The 17,941-nt window shown below is 50.2% G+C and overlaps 1 protein-coding gene across 2 annotated transcripts in view; it reads right to left on the reverse strand.

The window, feature by feature from the left end:
- LOC137656612 (RNA polymerase II-associated protein 1) overlaps window positions 1-17,941 on the reverse strand; it is a 203,917-nt gene that overhangs the window by 102,134 nt on the left and 83,842 nt on the right. For both annotated transcript variants that reach the window (XM_068390788.1, XM_068390784.1), the window contains exon 5: window positions 14,855-15,050. In XM_068390788.1, the coding sequence (XP_068246889.1) occupies window positions 14,855-15,050 (196 nt within the window). The remainder of the gene's footprint in view (window positions 1-14,854; window positions 15,051-17,941) is intronic.

A 17,941-nucleotide genomic window follows, 5' to 3' on the forward strand; every position in this document is an offset into this window, starting at 1 on the left:
TCGTAGATAATTTGTATTTTTCCTAACTATACAAACCTTAGCTATTTAATAGAGGTATTACTTTCGGCATAGCTGAAATGACGAGCCATTAAAATTTAACGAGGGTTTACTAACCACACTGCTAGTTAGCGGGGGTAGGGGAGGGTAGCTTGCTACCCCCCCCCCCCCCCCACACACACACACACATCTGTGCTTGAACTCACTTTCCTTGGAGGTAAGACTTCAAGGGGGATAGGGCTGGCGGGAAAGTTTGGTTAAATAGCTAAGGTTTGTATAGTTAGGAAAAATACAAATTATCTACGAATTTGTCATTTGTTCCGTAACTGAAATACAAACCACGCTATTTAATAGGGGTGACTCACTCATTAGGAAGGGTGGACGTCCCAGCCAGTACTGGCTTTTGGCTTTGCCCGGGGGCTTGATATTTGAGTGTGTAAGCACCCAAGAAATAAGGAGTCCCTGCACCTCGCTAGAACCTTGCTACGCAAGGATCGCGGCCTACGCAAGCTGTGTGTGAAGGTATGAAGAAGTGTGATTCATCCTAGGAAGTTGTTCTGAAGTTCTTTAGAAGGAAACTTGTAGACTAGGACTTTCCAAATACCACCTCGTCAGGGTATGGGGACGTAACAGTATTAACTTAATACTAGGAACACAAGGGAGCATGGTTTACCTGCAGTGGTTTGAGATCAGCTATGCAGAGAACCCAGGATGCTGCTTTCCCCATGAGAGGGGATGATAAAGAAAAGAATAAGGGCCAGTCAAACCTTTTCATTCATGCAGACTAAAACCGGGTAACAATGCCCTCAAACTTCTGCTACTTGTCCAATAAGGAGCTTGAGGTTTTAAACCAGCTGTTGTGCAGCCACCACAGGGCCGATAGAGAACGTATCGAGCCTCCTGTGGGTCACGTTTTGCAGGTAGTGGGCTGTGAACGTTGTCTGACGCTTCCACACCCCCACTTGAAGGACCTGCTTCACAGAGAAATTTCTTTTGAAGGCCAGGGACGTAGCTATGCCCCTGACATCATGTGCTCTAGGGCGATGTGGTGGAGGAGGATCTGGATTCAAGGCTAGATGAATGACCCTACGAATCCATGCAGAGATGGTATTCTTGGTGACCCTCCTCTTAGTCCTCCCTGTGCTGACGAATAATGCCGGCACATGAGGATGGACTGCAGCTGTTCTTTTGAGGTATAGCCTCAAGCTCCTTACTGGGCATAGTAATAGATGGTCTGGGTCATCTGTTACAAAACGGAGACTAGAAATCCGGAAGGAATCGAACTGAGGGTCCGCTACTCCAGGATTCTGAGTCTTAACAATAAACTCAGGGACGAAGTTGAACGTTACCTTCCCCCATCCCCTTGAATGGGCGATGTCATACGAGAGACCATGAAGTTCGCTAATACGCTTGGCCGAAGCCAAAGCTAGCAGGAACACCGTCTTCCAGGTTAGGTGTCGATCTGATGCCTGGCGTAATGTTTCATAGGGAGGTCTCTTAAGAGACCTGAGGACTCGAACCACGTTCCATGGAGGAGGTCTCACTTCCGACTGAGGGCAGGTAAGTTCATAACTACGTATGAGTAGAGAAAGTTCTAGCGATGAAGAAATGTCCACTCTTTTCAGCCTGAAAGCTAAACTTAAGGCTGAGCGATAACCTTTCACTGCCGAGACTGAAAGGCGCATTTCTTCCTGCAAATACAGTACACAAGAAACTCCGCTATTGCTGGAATAGTGGCATCGAGTGGAGAGATACCCCTTCCAAGACACAAACCACAGAAGACATTCCACTTTGCCTGATAGACTGCTGCGGATGACTTTCGCAGATGTCCAGACATCCTGACCGCAACTTGTTGCAAAAATCCTCTCTCAGAGAGATGCTGGATAGTCTCCAGGCGTGAAGTCGTAGCGAAGCTACGGCTTTGTGGAAGATGTTGGCATGTGGTTGCTTGAGCAGATTGTGCCGTGGAGGGAGTTCTCTCGGTAGCTCCGTTAGGAGTTGCAGATGGTCCGGGAACCATTCCGCGTGATGCCATAGCGGAGCTATGAGAGTCATTGAAAGATTGACCGATGTTCTGGTCTTGTTGAGCACCCTCCTCAACAGACAGAACGGGGGAAAGGCGTAAACGTCGATGTTGTCCCACCGTTTTTGGAAAGCATCTTGCCAGAGAGCCTTGGGGTCTGGGACTGGGGAGCAGTACAGCGGGAGCCTGAAGTTCAGGGCTGTTGCGAACAGATCCACAGTCGGAGAACCCCACAAAGTCAGGACTTTGTTGGTTACTAGATGATCCAAAGACCATTCGGTACTCACTATCTGAGACGCTCTGCTCAGATTATTGGCGAGCACATTCCCTTTGCCTGGAATGAAGCGTGCCGATAGCAGTATCGAGTGGATTTCGGCCCATCTCAGTATCTCTACTGCTAGATGGGATAGCTGCTGCGAAAAAGTACCTCCTTGTTTGTTGATGTAAGCCACTACTGTGGTGTTGTCGCTCATCACCATCACAGGGTGACCCGCCAGGTATTGTTGGAACTGTTGAAGGGCCAGGAAGACAACCTTCATCTCTAAGAAATTTATATGGAGATACTTTTCTGACTCTGACCACAGGCCTGAGGTCGTGTGGTACAGTACGTGGGCCCCCCACCCTTTCTTTGAAGCGTCCGAAAACAGCATCAAATCTGAGGGGAGGACGAGAAGGTCCACTCCTTTCAGTAGGTTCTCATCTGCCACCCACCACTGGAGGTCCGTCAGTTCCGCAGTTCCCATAGGGATCAGGACGTCCGGGGAATCGTAACCTTGATTTCACCGGGACTTGAGTCGCCACTGGAGGGATCTCATCCTGAGGCGACCGTTGGGAACTAGACAAGCCAATGATGAAAGGTGACCGAGGAGACGTAACCACGATTGGGCTGGAAGCTCTTCTCGTCTGAGAAAAGGGCTTGCGACCTTCCTCAGCCTTGCTATCCTGTCGTCTGATGGGAAGGCTTTGTGGAGATTGGTGTCTATAACCATGCCTAGATATACTGTACCAGTCTTTGAGTGGGAAGCAGAGAGGACTTCTCGAGATTTACCAGTATCCCCAGATCCTGGCGAAGTCTCAGAAGTTTGTCCCGGTGTTGAAGAAGGGATGACACCGAGTCTGCTAGGATTAGCCAGTCGTCCAGATAACGAAGGAGACGGATGCCAATCCTGTATGCCCACGAAGATATTAGGGTGAACACTCTGGTGAAAACCTGAGGTGCTGTGGAGAGACCGAAGCACAGCACCTTGAACTGGTACTCTTTGTTGTCTAGGCTGAATCTTAAGTACTTCCTTGAAGACGGATAGACTGGGATCTGGAAGTACGCGTCCATTAGGTCCAGTGTGCACATGAAGTCTTGCGGTCTCACTGCTAGTCTGACCGTGTCTTCCGTCTCCATGCTGAACGGAGTTTGTTTGACAAACTTGTTCAGAGCTGAGAGGTCGATGACTGGTCTCCAGCCTCCAGACACCTTCTTTACAAGAAAGAGTCAACTGAAGAAGCCTGGAGACCCGTCGAGGACCTCTTGGAGAGCGCCCTTCTTCAACAGGGTCTGGACTTCTGCCCGAAGGGCTTGCCCCCTTGCCGATCCCATGGCAAGGGAGCTCTATGACACTGGATTCATCGTCAGAGGAGGTAGATTTATTGTGAACGGGACGCGATATCCCTGACTGATTACGGAAATCGTCCAGGAATCGACCCCGAGTTGCTGCCACCTGTCTGCGCAACTTTGTAGGCATCCCCCCACTGGTGGACATGCAGGGGGACTGCCAATCTTAGCGTTTGTGGCCTCGGCCATTCCCTCTAGGATTTTTACCTCCCTTGGAGAAATTTTTGCCTTTCCTATCCTGGACAGGAGAGGGCTTAGACACCACTGTCTTCGCTGCTGTCGATGGTTTTGCGGTCTTAGTCGGACGGGACTGCTGGGGAGCTGGAGGCTTATAGGGCTTAAAATGTCAAAGCCCTATGAAGGAGGGAGTCTTGGTGCGACTTCCTCCACTTCTCAGCGGCCTGTTCCACGTCCTTAGGCTCAAACAGTATCGTTCCTTCTAAAGAAGAATGTCTGAGCCTATTGATCTCGGTGCTAGGGACCTTCTGATGGAATCTCTCAGCCACCGCATCCCGACGTTTCAGGATGGTGTTTGCCCACAAGTTCGAGACTTGGTGGGCCAGAAACTCGATCATGCAAGTGCCTGAGAGAAGGAACGTCTCCATAGCTTTCCTGGTACGTTCTTTGGAAAAATCCTCAGAGCGTATCAAGATACCTAAGGTCCCTAACCAGATGTCCAGCCACGAAGTCGCTTGCATAGCACACTTCGCCACCTTCTCCTGGTTAAAGATCTCGGTTGCCGAGAACGAGACCTGCCGGTTGGAGAGTCTCTCAAGAGGGAATCCCCTGGTAAGCTCTTCCAACGAATGGTGGAGAGGAAGAGCTAAACAAGGCTCCTCCAAGATCTCAAAGTACCTCCTCTGCTATACACGAGGAGGTGGGAGGATCTTGTTGCCGGCACTGGAACGGTTGGAGGCGGACAACTCGAAGAGCTGAACAGCGATCTTGACCCTGGTACTCTTAACCCCTGAGACCAGGGCAGAGCTGCACTGACCTTAGATGGTTTCTGAGTACCGAATACGTTGTCCAAGACCGTGTCCTTGCCCTCACGAGGAGGGATCTCTGGGTCAGCAAACCCATTGAGAGCCCTCATTAGAGTCAGAACTTGCCAAAACGCAGGCTCTGACTCTTGCTGTTCCCCTCCTGACGTTGGACTTGCAGCGAAGTCTCCTGTCCCCAGAGGCTCTTCTTGGGGAGAGTCGCGGACGTTCTCCGAATGACTAGTTGGCTCCGTCCTTGGTCTTGTAGAGGACTTTGGTAAAGTCTTCGAGTCCTTCGACTCCTTCCTGGGAAGGATGTAGGACTCCAACATGGAAAATGACAAGCTCTTTCCAGCCCCCACTTGGGAAGACTTCTCAGCACGAGGCGGGGTTTCCCTCATTGGTCCTCATTGGTGCGATGGGGGAAAATCTCACCTCACGTAATTCCCCTGAGGACGGGAAATACTTGTCCGACAGGGAAGGAGAGAAAGTCTGGGGGAGTGAAGGAGCCTGCCTCGAAGGTTTACGTGGAGTCAACTTAGCCCTTGGAGAAGCTACCGCGTCCGGAACTCCTCTTTTTCTCTTCAGAGGGGTAGGGACAGCCAAGGATCTGTGCCCTAATTCAGAGAAAACAGGCTTCAACGCCTGTGTAACAGCTCTGATTAGTGCACCGAACCAAGGTTGTCGGCTGACAGACGCACTGTCAGACACCCCCCTCCGAAGGGACAGGAATCGAGGGATCCCTAGGAGGAGTTCCCAAAGGTGGGTTCGCCTGAAAAGGAATAGGGATCCTGGACCCCTCTGGATGTTTCCCCTCCGCCGCAATACGCGCTGTTATGCGTTTGCGGGGAGGAGAATGCGGCGATGATGACCTTGCCGTGCGTTGTCCAGCAGCCTCACGCGCGGGAGGGTATTGACGCTTACGCGGGGGCGCGTAATGGTGCTTGCATGATGGAGAATACCAGGGGTCGCGCGCAGGCGACTACAAGGGCGTGCGGGAGACTGTGGGCGCACAGGTGAGCGCACAGAAGACTGATGGCGCGCGCAGGATCAGAGCGTTGAACTCGCGGGCGAGCGGGCGAGAGGGCGAGAGCTCGCGCACCCCTGAAGAAGCCGTAGGCGCGCGCGCGCAGATGAAGCCGGTGTCACTCGTGGGCGCGCGTCAGGATGGTCGCGTAACTGCAGGAGAGGATGGGCGAGGGCGTGCGGGGCGCGCGCACGTATCCTCGTGGATGCGTGCAGGGGACTGCGCCTGTCTGCGGGATAGTGAGCGCTGGCGCGCTGGAGAAAGCTGGCGCATTGGCGAGCGCTGGCGTGTGGGAGTAGTCAGAATAGACTTTCCTACAACGGCCACATCCGAAGATCGTGGGCGCGCACGAGAGACGACTGCTGTCCGAGGGCGCTGGCGCGCTGAAGAGACCTGGCGCGCTGGAGAGCGCTGGCGCGCAAGAGAGCGCTGGCACGCAGGAGGTTGATGGCGCGCAGTGGTGAGCTGACGCGCAGGTGAGAGATGGCGCGTGGCTGGGCGTGGGCGCGCTTGCTCAGGCAAAGCCTGGCGCGTAGGAGAACGTGGGCGCGTATGCTCTGCTTTGCTGGCATAGCACGTGAGGGAAGTATGCGCGCGTTGGTGCGTACGCCCTTGATGCCCTGTATTAGGGTTAAATGATGCCTGATGAGCGTGAAGGTCAAGTTTCGTCGGCGCGTAGCGCGCATCAGCACTCAGGAATGGTGACGGCAGGTCGGCAGGTCTGACGGGTGGAAGGTCGACGTGTCCTTTGAAAGGACGACCTTCCACCGATGGGGATCGTGAACGATCCGCTGAGAGGTCCACGACCAAACCAGGAACAGTCGGTGATCGCTGGCGAAGCTCCTCTGCGGGGGACTGCAACGAAGATGTAGAACCAAAGAGGCGCCTCCTCACCACAGGTGAAGGAAGGCCTCTCTGGCGAAGAGGAAGGCGAGCCTTGCGACGAATACGCCCTCTAGGGGCCGTGGGATCAGCAAGCTGACCTTCTGCAGTACTCCGAAGAGGAGTCTCTGTAAGAGAACTCTCCTGAGGGGGAGAAACAATAGCAGGAGAGACTGTTGGACTTAGTTTCTCCCTCGTTGGTCGAACAGGAACGGGAAAAACTAAGCCTTCAGCTACTGTGCGGTGAGAAGAGGTAGAGGTAGTAGGAGATACCGCATTGGATACCTCTGACTCTGACACCACAACGTCGACAATCGACAGAAGATCAACCTCTGTCGGAGGCGGCGATTGCTTGACAGTGGCACCCAATCGGATGTAGTCAAGTAATGTTTCCTTGGAGGGCGAACCCTCGAGCCCCAAGGAAGACCAAGGCTGAAAAATTACAAATTCGGAGATAATTTGTATTTTTCCTAACCATACAAACCTTAGCTATTTACATAGGGTTTACTTTCGGCGTAGCTGAAATTGACGAGCCATTAGATTTTAACGAGGGTTTACTACCCCCGCGCTAGTTAGCAGGGATAGGGGAGGGGTAGCTTGCTACCCCTCCCCCCCTAACACACCGGTGAAATGTCTCACTTCACTTAGAGGTAGGACTTGACTTGGGGGACAGGGCTGGCGGGCAAATATGTGTAAATAGCTAAGGTTTGTATGGTTAGGAAAAATACAAATTATCTCTGAATTTGTCATTTGTTTCGTAACCGAAATACAAACCACGCTATTTACATAGGGTGACTTACCCCTTAGGAAGGGTGGAAAGTCCCCAGCCATACTGGCTTTGGCTTACCCGGGGACTCAAAATCCGAGTGAGTCGCACTCGAGAAAAGGAGTCCCTGCACCTCACAAGTTCCTTGCTCCGCAAGGAAACGTGTGGCCTACATAAGCTTGTGTGTGAAGGAAGAAAGTGTGACCCGTCCTAGGCAGTTGACCTGGAGTTCTAGACGGAACTCTGGGTTAGGACGTTCCCAATACCACCTCGTCAGGGTATGGGGGACGCAACAGTATTGTCTCAATACTTGGAACACAAGGATGCTGCTTTCCCCAGTAGAGGGGAGGGTGAAGAAAGAAGTAAGGGCCAGACATACTTCTTCCGTTCATGCAGTCTAAAACCTGGTAACAATGCCCTCAACCTTCTGCTACCTGTCCAAAAAGGAGCCTGAGGTTAGACCAACTGTTGTGTAGCCACCACAGAGCGATAGAAACGTATCGGTACCCCTGTGGGTCACGTCCTGCAGGAAGTGGGCTGCGAAGGTCGCTAGACGCTTCCAGAATCCAGCTTGTAGCACCTGCGTCACAGAGTAGTTCCTCTTGAAGGCGAGGGACGTTGTGATGTATCCGACATCGTGGGCTGTAGGGCGACGTGACGGGGGAGGGTCTGGATACAGGTCGAGATGAATGCCCTTGAATCCGGGCTGAAAGGGCATACTGGTGACTCTCCCCTGCATCCGTCCTGTGCTCCCAAACCGGCCTTGCACGTGAGGACAAACTGCAGCTGTTCTCAAAGATAACCCCTCGGTTCCTTTACTGGCAAGGAGGAGAAGGTCTGGGTCATCTGATACAGAACGGAGACTCAAAATCTTGAAGGAGTCGAACCGAAGGTACGGGACTCCAAGATTCTGAATCTAGAAAACAACTCAGGAGCGAACCTGAATGTTACCTCCCCCTATCCTCTTGAAAGGGCGGAGTCGTACGAGACTATGAGGGTTGCTTACACACACTGGCCGAGGCCAGAGCAAGTAGGAGCACCGTCTTCCAAGACGGACGACGATCAGAGGCCTGACGTAATGGTTCGCAAGAAGATCTCTTAAGGGACTTAAGAGTCCGAACCACGCTCCATGGAGGAGGTCTCACTCCGACTGGGGGCAGGTACGTTCGTAGCTTCGCATGAGTGAAGAAAGATCCATCGGGAAGGCAAAAGGCTGAGCGATAGGCTTCACTGCCGGGAGCGGAAACGAGTTTCCTCCCGCCGATAAGCAATAACTCCGTTATTGGTGGAGTAGAGGCATCAAGGGAAAAGGAACCTCTCCCACGACACCAACCACAAAAGACTCTCCACTTCGCCTGGTAGAACCCTGCGGATGACTATCGCAGGTGACGCGACCTCCGTTCCGCGACTGTTGCGGGGTGCCTCTTTGTAAGGAGGTGGTGCTAAACCAAGTTCTGGAAAGAAGAATGTTGTTCAGACCTCCCTGAAGACTCTTCCCGCTCTTGCACGTGCCATGCTCTGCATTACGGGGTGAAGACCGTGTTCTGGAAGTACGCGCTCCAGAAGACTCGTCAGGTTGCCCGTGTTGCAAAACCCCGACGGGAATCGCGGTCGCAATCGCCCTGGTGCTCGCGCGAAGGTAAATCGATGGTTCGCGCGTGGGAGAACGTGGATGCGCCCGTGCGCGTGGGCGCGAGAGCGCGCAACGAAAGTGCGCGAGGGAGCGCAGAAGGGGCGCAGAAGGGGCGCAAGCGTGGTTGGAAGGGCAAGCGCTGGCGGTCGACATCCGATAGTGCGCAGGCGAGAGATGGCTCAGTGGCGGGAATCGCGCTGGCGCTCGCGCGATGGGAAACCGTTGGTTCACGCGCGGGCGAACATGGGTGCGCATGTGCGCGGGCGCGTGGGCGAGCGGTCAAGCGCAGGCGGCTGGGAGACTGATGGCGCGTAGACGGGCGATGGCGCGTAGACGGGCGATGGCGCGTAGGCGGGCGATGGCGCGCTGACGAGCGATAGTCCGTAGGCGAGTGAAGGCGCGTTGGCAAGCGATGGCGCGTTGGCAAGCGATGGCGCGTTGGCAAGCGACGGCGCGTTGGCAAGCGGTGGTGCGTTAAAAACGCTAGCGCGCAGGCGAAGAATCGGGCTGGCGCATAGGAGATCGCTGACGCGTAAGAGACTAGAGAAGGTCATCGGCGAGAAGGCGAAGGAAAACTCCTTGCCTGCGCCCAGATCTGGTAGATCGTGAGCGAGAGGGTGAACGTTAGCGCGCATTGCGCTAATCAGAAGGCGCGCAGGTGCATCAGGAAGGGGAGCGCTGGTGCGTGCTGGCAGGCAGGCGATCGTGGGCGTTCAGGATACCGTAGGCGCCCATGGCGCGTAGCAGGAAAGGGCGCGCAGATGTGCGCTGGCGTACTAAAGAGAGCTGGTGCACAGAAGGACAGAAGTACAGGTGAGCGCTGGCGAGCAGGAAGAAGATCTACGGCGAGACTCAACTACCGGAGATCGTGGTCCACAGCAGGCGAGCGCTAGAGCGCTACTGCGCGCAAGAGAACGTTGGCGCGCAGGAAAAAACCTGGCCCTTAAGGGGCTTACCCACACTGTGGAATAAGCCCCTTAGACCCGAAGGTACCGGTGCCCATAGTAAACGGGGTGAGTTGGCGCCCACTGCGCATCTGCGTCCAGGAACGGAGGTGAAGACTAGAAGGTCTGGCAGAAGTAGGCAGCTGCAACGGTCGGTACTCGTCGAGGAGGGTCCTCTGCGGCGAACGTCGAACAAAGATGAAGACTACCTCGGACAGGTGCAACACCCTCCGACCTCCGAAGAGGAGTCTCTGAACGTGAACTCCCCCGAGGGGAAGAGTCACTGGTAGGAGAGACCGTAGGCATCAGCTGTCCCCAAAGGGAAACTGAGCACTCAGCAACAACAGCAGGAGTCCTCCTCCGAAGAGGAGTCTCTGTAGGTTACTCCCCCTCGGGGGAGAAGCACTCGCAGAAGAGACTGTAGACTCAACTTCCCCCCGAAGGGGACAGAGGCTTCAGCAACAACAGCAGACGGAGGCCTCCGAAGAGGAGTCTCTGTGGTGCACTCCCCCTTGGGGGAGAAGCACTCGCGGGAGAGACCGTAGGGCTCAGCTGCCCCCCGAAGGGGATTGAGCCTTCAGCAACAACAGCAACAACAGCAGACGGAGTCCTCCGAAGAGGAGTCTCTGTGGTGAACTCCCCCCCGGGGGAGAAGCACTCGCAGGAGAGACCGTAGGGCTCGGAAGCCCCCCGAAGGGGACTGAGCCTTCAGCAACAACAGCAGAAGAGTCCTCCGAAGAGGAGTCTCTATGAGTGTCCTCCCTCGCGAACGAAAGAGGAACACTTCGTAGAAGAGACAGGTCAGCAAGTGACGACCTAAAAAAGCAATCCTCCGAAGAGGGGCTCCTGCAGTTGCTGAGCCCCTTGAGCGTAACCACAGGTGCGACCGCTCAGCACCAAGAGCATAGTCGCACGAGACCACAAAATAAAGGCAAGATGAGTTCCCCCCGAAGGGGAAAAAACTCAAGCCTGGACGGGAAAACTTCCCTCGGAAGGGAAGTTACCCACCCAAGGAGGCGAGCCTCCTGAGTGTTCTAAAATGAACTGGAGAGCTGTCAGTTGTCACGGGAGCACTTCCAGGAGAAGGAGACACGCCCCTGACGAAGATCTATAGGGGAGGCAGCAACAGCAGACTCCCCAGGCCCCAACAAGACAGCTCGCTTCGTTGTCACATTACACAAACGAAACTAGATCGTTAACTGTGAATAATAAAAAACAAAAGTCATTAGTTAACATTCATTCCCCCGGGAAGACTCCGAAGAGGAATCCCGAGGGAAAAGAAACACAAGAATTACACAACAGGCACGTGCCCTCACAACCACTTACACTCACGGAAGGAGAGCTGTAACAAACACAGAATTATAACAATTATAATTATGTAATTCAAATATGAATGTTCACTAAAGAAAGAACGAAAACCCCGAAAGGAATCGTTCTACAAAAAACTGAAAAGTTAACAAATACAATTAGATTTATAAACTAATTGAGACAAAATGTACGGCGTAGCAACCCCACCCACACGGGAAAGAAGCTACCCAGGACGTAGTAAAGGTAAAACGTAGTAAAGGGTGAACGACCTCAAGAAAGACAGAGAGAGAGACCATAGTCAAACTCGATCGCGACCCATGAAATTACACCGTGGTGGCCTAACTGCCGAGGGCTCCACGGAGATATCGTACACTACACACACAAGCACGAACTCTGAAAAGGAAACTTACTGATTTCTATACTCAAATATATCCATAAACACAAAAAAATGTTTACATATATATTGAGTATAAGAAAAGTAAGTGATTAAGTAAAGACAAAACAAATAATGGCTGCCAAGCGAGGACGAAGACAGGCATGACTGTACATAGTACGAGCCAAAAGTGAAGTGAGACATTTCACCGGTGTGTGAGGGGGGGGAGGGGTAGCAAGCTACCCCTCCCCTACCCCTGCTAACTAGCGCGGGGGTAGTAAACCCTCGTTAAAATCTAATGGCTCGTCAATTTCAGCTACGCCGAAAGTAAACTTTATGTAAATAGCGTGGTTTGTATTTCGGTTACGAAACAAAGATGGGTTAGAGACAAATCCTCCCCTGGGGGAAGAGGTGGAGCTGCCTCGCTAGGGTAGGCAACCCCATCTCTCGACCCCCGAGTTCGGGAAACAGAACCACAGTCTATCGAAAGAGACCGACCGAGTGGGAGCTTCGGAGGAGGTTTGAGCAACGGAAGAAGAGGCCTCGGGTTTTTCTCCTTTCAAAGAAACCTTCCAAGGAGAAATATCCCGTTTGGACTTCTTCCATCGGCGTGAAAACCTCTCCCACTGGGAGGTAGACAATCTTGAGCTGGCTTAGTGATGAGCACCAGCTGGCAAACAGCGAGTAAGCGAATGTCAAGTTGACGAACGGAGAGTTGTTGCCTGTCAAATTATTATTATTATTATTATTATTATTATTATTACTTGCTAAGCTACAACCCTACATGGAAAAGCAGGATGCCATAAGCCTAGGGGCTCCAACAGGGAAAATAGCCCAGTGAGGAAAGGAAAAATGCAAAAATAAAATATTCTAATAACAGAAACAATGTTTCCTATATAAACTAAAAAAACCTTAACAAAACAAGAGGAAGAGAAATAAGATAGAATAGTGTGCCCGAGTGTACAGTACCCTCACGCAAGAGAACTCTAACCCAAGACAGTGGAAGACCATGGTACAGAGGCTATGACACTACCCAAGACTAGAGAACAATGGTTTGATTTTGAAGTATCCTTCTCCTAGAAAAGCTGCTTACCATAGCTAAAGTCTTTTCTACCCTTACCAAGAGGAAAGTGGCCACTGAACAATTACAGTGCAGCAGTTAACCCCTTGGGTGAAGAAGAATTGTTTGGTAATCTCAGTGTTATTAGATGTATGAGGACAGAGGATAATATGTTAAGAATAGGCCAGACTATTCGGTGTATGCGAAAGACTAGTTGTCGAACGCCGATCAGTGATCGACGCAATTGGTTAGAAGCTGGAGATAGTCTAGCCATTGAATCGGTGATTGACTAGCTGGCAAAAAGCAAGCTGGCGAATTGGAGATCTGGTGACTGGCGTGGCTATCAGCAGTCTTTGAGCTTGCAAACAGCAAGCAGGCAAATGGTAGGCTGGCGATCGACGAGCTGACAATCAGAGAGCTGCGAATAGGCAAGCTGGTGAATGGTGAGCTGCTCGCAATCCACAATCAATTAGTTGAAGAACGGGCAGTATGGTTTGACGCTGTGCGCTGATCCTTTGGAGGGGCATTCTGCTTCACTGCTTCTCTCAGTCGTCCGTCCAGTATCCTAATCATATCGTGGCGGAAATCGTCACAGCGACGCTCATGACGGGCGAGCTAAATTCCTGGCAAGTGACGAGTGCAGCGATGGCGAACGCCTGGCTGGCAAGTGCTGAGGAGGTGATGACCTGTGAGCTCTGGGAAAGACTCGCTGGTCTGACGAGAGACGCTAACGTGCCTGGTGGTAGCGAGACAGTCGATGGTCGTCTCGTAAGCAGTGGGGTCTCTCGGTGACAAGTGACGATCACAAGCAACCAGGCTAAGGTCACGAGGTGATGAGTGTTCGTCCGAAGACAGGTGATGAGTAGCTGGTGATTCATGCACAGTTGATGAGTAGCAAGTACCTGGCGAGTCGCATAGCTTACGAAGGACGAACAGCTGACGTATGACGAGAGCCAGAAACTTCAGCGTGGCGGTCCTTGGCAGGACAGAAAAGACGTCTCCTTACTGCAGGGAGGGGAGAATGTCCAGGTTGGTGAGGCATTATAAACTCAGAAGCCTGACGAAATCCAAAGGAAAACGTCTCAGAGGCTCCTCCGGTGAGAGAACCTGGTATGACAGTCATACATGTTGATCTCTGGAAGACCTCATGATCATGGGCTCTCTGGGGTTTCTCACTTGCGAGTAAGAGAGGTGACAGCCCGAAGGAGAGACTCGTCTGAGACATTGCTCCACCCCTTACGGAAGAGTCGGCTAGCAAGGGGGGAACGCCGTATTCGGCATCAGCAGGAGACGGCAAGGCAGTAAGAGCGGCAGCAACTCCGAGGTCATCAGGGGCTGCGCTCAACAGAGAAGGATCCACCTCCAAGGAAGTAGGAGTTCGCTTTCTCTCGGCACCTAGTTGGAGGAGCTCAAGCAAAGCCTTCTTCGATGGGTGCCAGCTAAACCCAGCGATGGCCAAACCTGAAACAAGTCAGAGAAAGAGCAGGCGCTCCCAGGGGGAAGGGGCAGGACTAACTCCAGGGGAAACAGTACTGTGCCAGTCCCTTGATTCCCAAGGTTGACCTGGAGTTAGGCGGCCTTTGCTACTACAGTACTCGGACGTTCCCCAGGGGAGTGCTGATCGAGTAGGAGCTTCAGGAAGAGATCGGGGGGTCAAAGAAGAAGTCTGAAACTTCTTCGGCCTCATGGAAGACCCTAAAGGCGAAGAATCTCTCTTGGGTTCTTTTTGCGCCTAAGCCCAAACCTCTCCAACTGGGAGGCAGACCATCCCCAGCATTCAAGAAAAGTGTTGTCTCGATCACACCACCGACCTCTACAGGCCGGAAACAGCTGGTGCAGGTCCATCTCCACGGAGGACATAGAGGTACCGCAAAAGTGGCCCCAGATCCAGGAAAAGTGCTCATGAGGCCAGCTAAGAAGAGCGCACACAATCTGGAAAAGGAAAAGAATAAGTAAAGAATTTTATTCAAAATTATTTCAGTATTTCAAGTCAAGTCAAGGGAGGGAGAGAGCGGCAACATCCGGTCTCTGCCTGAGCCAAAAGCAAAGAGGGTGGTCAGCCCAGGTGTGTGAGTGAGCGGGGTAGCTGGTTATTCCCCCCTTCCGCTAACTAGCAGTTGGGGTAGTTATCCCTCGCTAAAAGTATTATGGCTTATCTTTCAGCTACGCCAAAAGTAATATTCAAATAAATAGCGAGGGTTTGTATAGAGTGACGGAACAAATACTTTTTATAAAATACTTCAAAATTCACCTACCTAAGGCAGCTATTCGTTGATCATCATCAGTAAAGTCTGAGACGTTTGACTCATGAGACTTTTCTGAACCTTTTTCATGAGCAACTGAAGGTTTTGCTTCATTAAGATTTTTGGTTTTCATAAACTGCTGCTTATACAAAGATGGTCGTTTTATTTCTGGTTTTACCTGATGACATGAGCTTGTCGACTCTTCACTCTGCAAAGAAAATAAATCCTGAATTAATATCGACTCTCCTTAGGGAAATGATAGAAGCTTTCTATCATGAAAGGAAAAGCACACTAATTGGCAGGTATATTTGTTTTTACTAGGTAGTAATCAAATACTTTACCAGAAAAAGTTAAGGCATATAGTATTTGAATACCGTGAACTACAATAAGTACTAGAAAAACATTTGCATAAAGAGTTTAAATTTACTTTAATATTTCTATCACAAACCCAATACTTATCGTTAATCTAATTGTCTCCAACTCAATTACAAGACAATCAATTATAATTAATGGTATTGTAATAGAATTTTACAAGACATACTGCAACTCTAGGTATGGATTTATGAATTTCTGATTTTGCACCATAAGATCAGGGACTGAGAAGTCATTCATCATCCTTATGGAAACCACATTCTAGAACCACCATGAAGTATACTAAAGGTTAAAAAGGTGGACAACTAAGATGATAAAGAGTAAGTGAGAATGTAGGTACTGTAAAAGGTTAAACACTATGTAAAGCTAGGAGCTAAAGACCCTCAAGTAATGCCAAAAGTGTAGAATTTGGAAAATGATTGGAGAATTAAGGAGAAATATAAAAGAGGAATAAAAACAGAAAGCCTTTATTCTGATCATCAGATCTTCCCGGACAGTTTCATCCTGTTTGTAATACTAGGCATGCAGTTAATTGTAATAGTCAGGCCTTCTCCATCATGAGGCTCAATACTACACAGTATTCTAGAAGTTTTATTCCAGCTCTCACCAAGTTGTGAAATGATCTTCCTAATCGGGTAGTTGAATCAGTAGAACTTCAAAAGTTCAAACGTGCAGCAAATATTTTTATGTTGAAGATGCTGACATAAGCCTTTTTATAGTTTATATAGGAAATATATGTTTTGATGTTGTTGCTGTTTTTGAAATATTTTATTTTAAAAGTTCATTATTTCTCATATCGTTCATTCATTTCCTTATTTCCTTTCCTCACTGAGTACCCAGCTGCCTCTATATATACTCGCACAGCAGTGACAGACATCACTTTTTATTGCAGGCAGGACTTCTAGGGGACAGGTGATGGCAGGCCAATTTATATAAATAACTCTAGGTTTGTATTAGTTAGGGAAAAATACAAATTATCCCCAAATTTGTCATTTGTTCCCATACTAACAAACCTGTTATTTATGTGGATGACTCACTCTTAGGTGAGTGGAAGTCCTAGATCTGGCATGGACATTGACCCGGTTTTACCTAGTACAGTATATGACTGTGATCTAGGGAAAACTTTGACACCTTGCTGAAATATACAAAGTGAGTATACTCAAGGCCTGAGCAATGTCGTAAAATAGAGGTTGTTGTTTGTATGAACGTCTTTGAGATTGTATAGGAAAACAAGACGTATCCCATTACTCCCACGCAGAAAGCAATGGGAACGTGCACAGTATAACAATTTTATAACTTATACTTTATACTAGGCTACACAAGGGAAGTGATAATTACCTCCAGAGGCTGAAGCCAGCTTGCAGAGGGACCCATGGTGCTGTACCCCAAGGGAGGGGAAGATGAAGAAAGGAAAGCCAGACATTCTTCTCATTTATCCCAGTCTTAACCCGGGTAACCAATGCCCTCACTAACTGTTACTTATCCATCAAGGAGCTTGATGTATCTTAAAACATTTGTTGAGCAGCCACCACAGGACCGATAGTGAACGTATCGAGTCTCCTGTAGGTCACGTCTTTTAAGTAATGGGGTGTGAACGTGGTCTGTCTCTTCCACACGCACGCTTGGAGAACTTGCAACACGGAAAAGTTGCGCTTGAATGCCAGGGAAGTACTGATTCCCCTGACATCATGGGCTCTAGGTCAATGAGCCTGAGGAGGATCTGGGACCAAGGCTCTTTCGATAACTTGGCGAATCCCGAAGGAAACGTGTTCTTGGTGATCCTCTTTATACTACCTGAACTAACAAACAGAGGTGTTAGTCTTGGCAGTGGTGCTGCACTGCGTTCAAAATAGTATCTCAAACTCCTAACTGGGCATAATAACAACTGATCTGGGTCATTGGTTACAGAACGAAGACTGAGTTTCACTTTCCCCCATCCCCTTGAATGGGCGATGTCATACGAGATTCCATGAAGTTCACTGACTCTCTTTACCGAGGCTAAAGAGCGCAGGAATGCCATCCTCAAAGTGAGATTTTGGTAAGTTGCATGGTGTAATCGTTCATAAGAAGGTCCTTTCAAGGATCTCAAGACACGAACCACATTCCAAGGAGGGAGCCTAACCTCTGACTCGGGGAAGTGATCTCATAACTCCATATGAGTAAAGAAAGCTCCAACAAAGAGGAAATATCTACTCATCTCAGCTTAAAGGCTAAGGCTGAGCGATAGCCTCTCACCGCCGAGACTGAAAGGAGTTTTTCCTCACAAAAGTATACATGGAACATCACAAATTTTAAGTAATTTGTATTTTTCCTAACATACTTACCGAGAACGACTTTCTTAGGAGGTACCTGGAATCTTCTCTCAACCGACCAGAGTTTTGTGTAGTCTACCCTACTTCCGTTTTCTATGGGGACTAACCCAGTCGTAAGGAGAACGTGCCCTGAGGCTAGTCCCGAGCCAGGTCGGTGTTAGCTTGGGTCTCGCTCCTCAGTAAGTTCCTGGATGGTACAAAAAGTCCTAAGTGTCAGTAAGGCACTCGGGGAAGGAAGGGAGGGCCATTACCCGAAAGCAGTTCTCGGTAAGTATGTTAGAAAAAATACAAATTACTTAAAAATGGAGTTTTTATGATAAAACAAAGTTTTATGAATACTTACCTGGCAGTTATATATATATAGCTGATATCTCTAAATCGGCAGAATTTTTCAAAACGAGGCAACCGCCTTGTG

This window comes from Palaemon carinicauda, chromosome 1 (assembly GCF_036898095.1).
Source record: "Palaemon carinicauda isolate YSFRI2023 chromosome 1, ASM3689809v2, whole genome shotgun sequence".
In the NCBI taxonomy this organism is placed as follows: domain Eukaryota; kingdom Metazoa; phylum Arthropoda; class Malacostraca; order Decapoda; family Palaemonidae; genus Palaemon; species Palaemon carinicauda.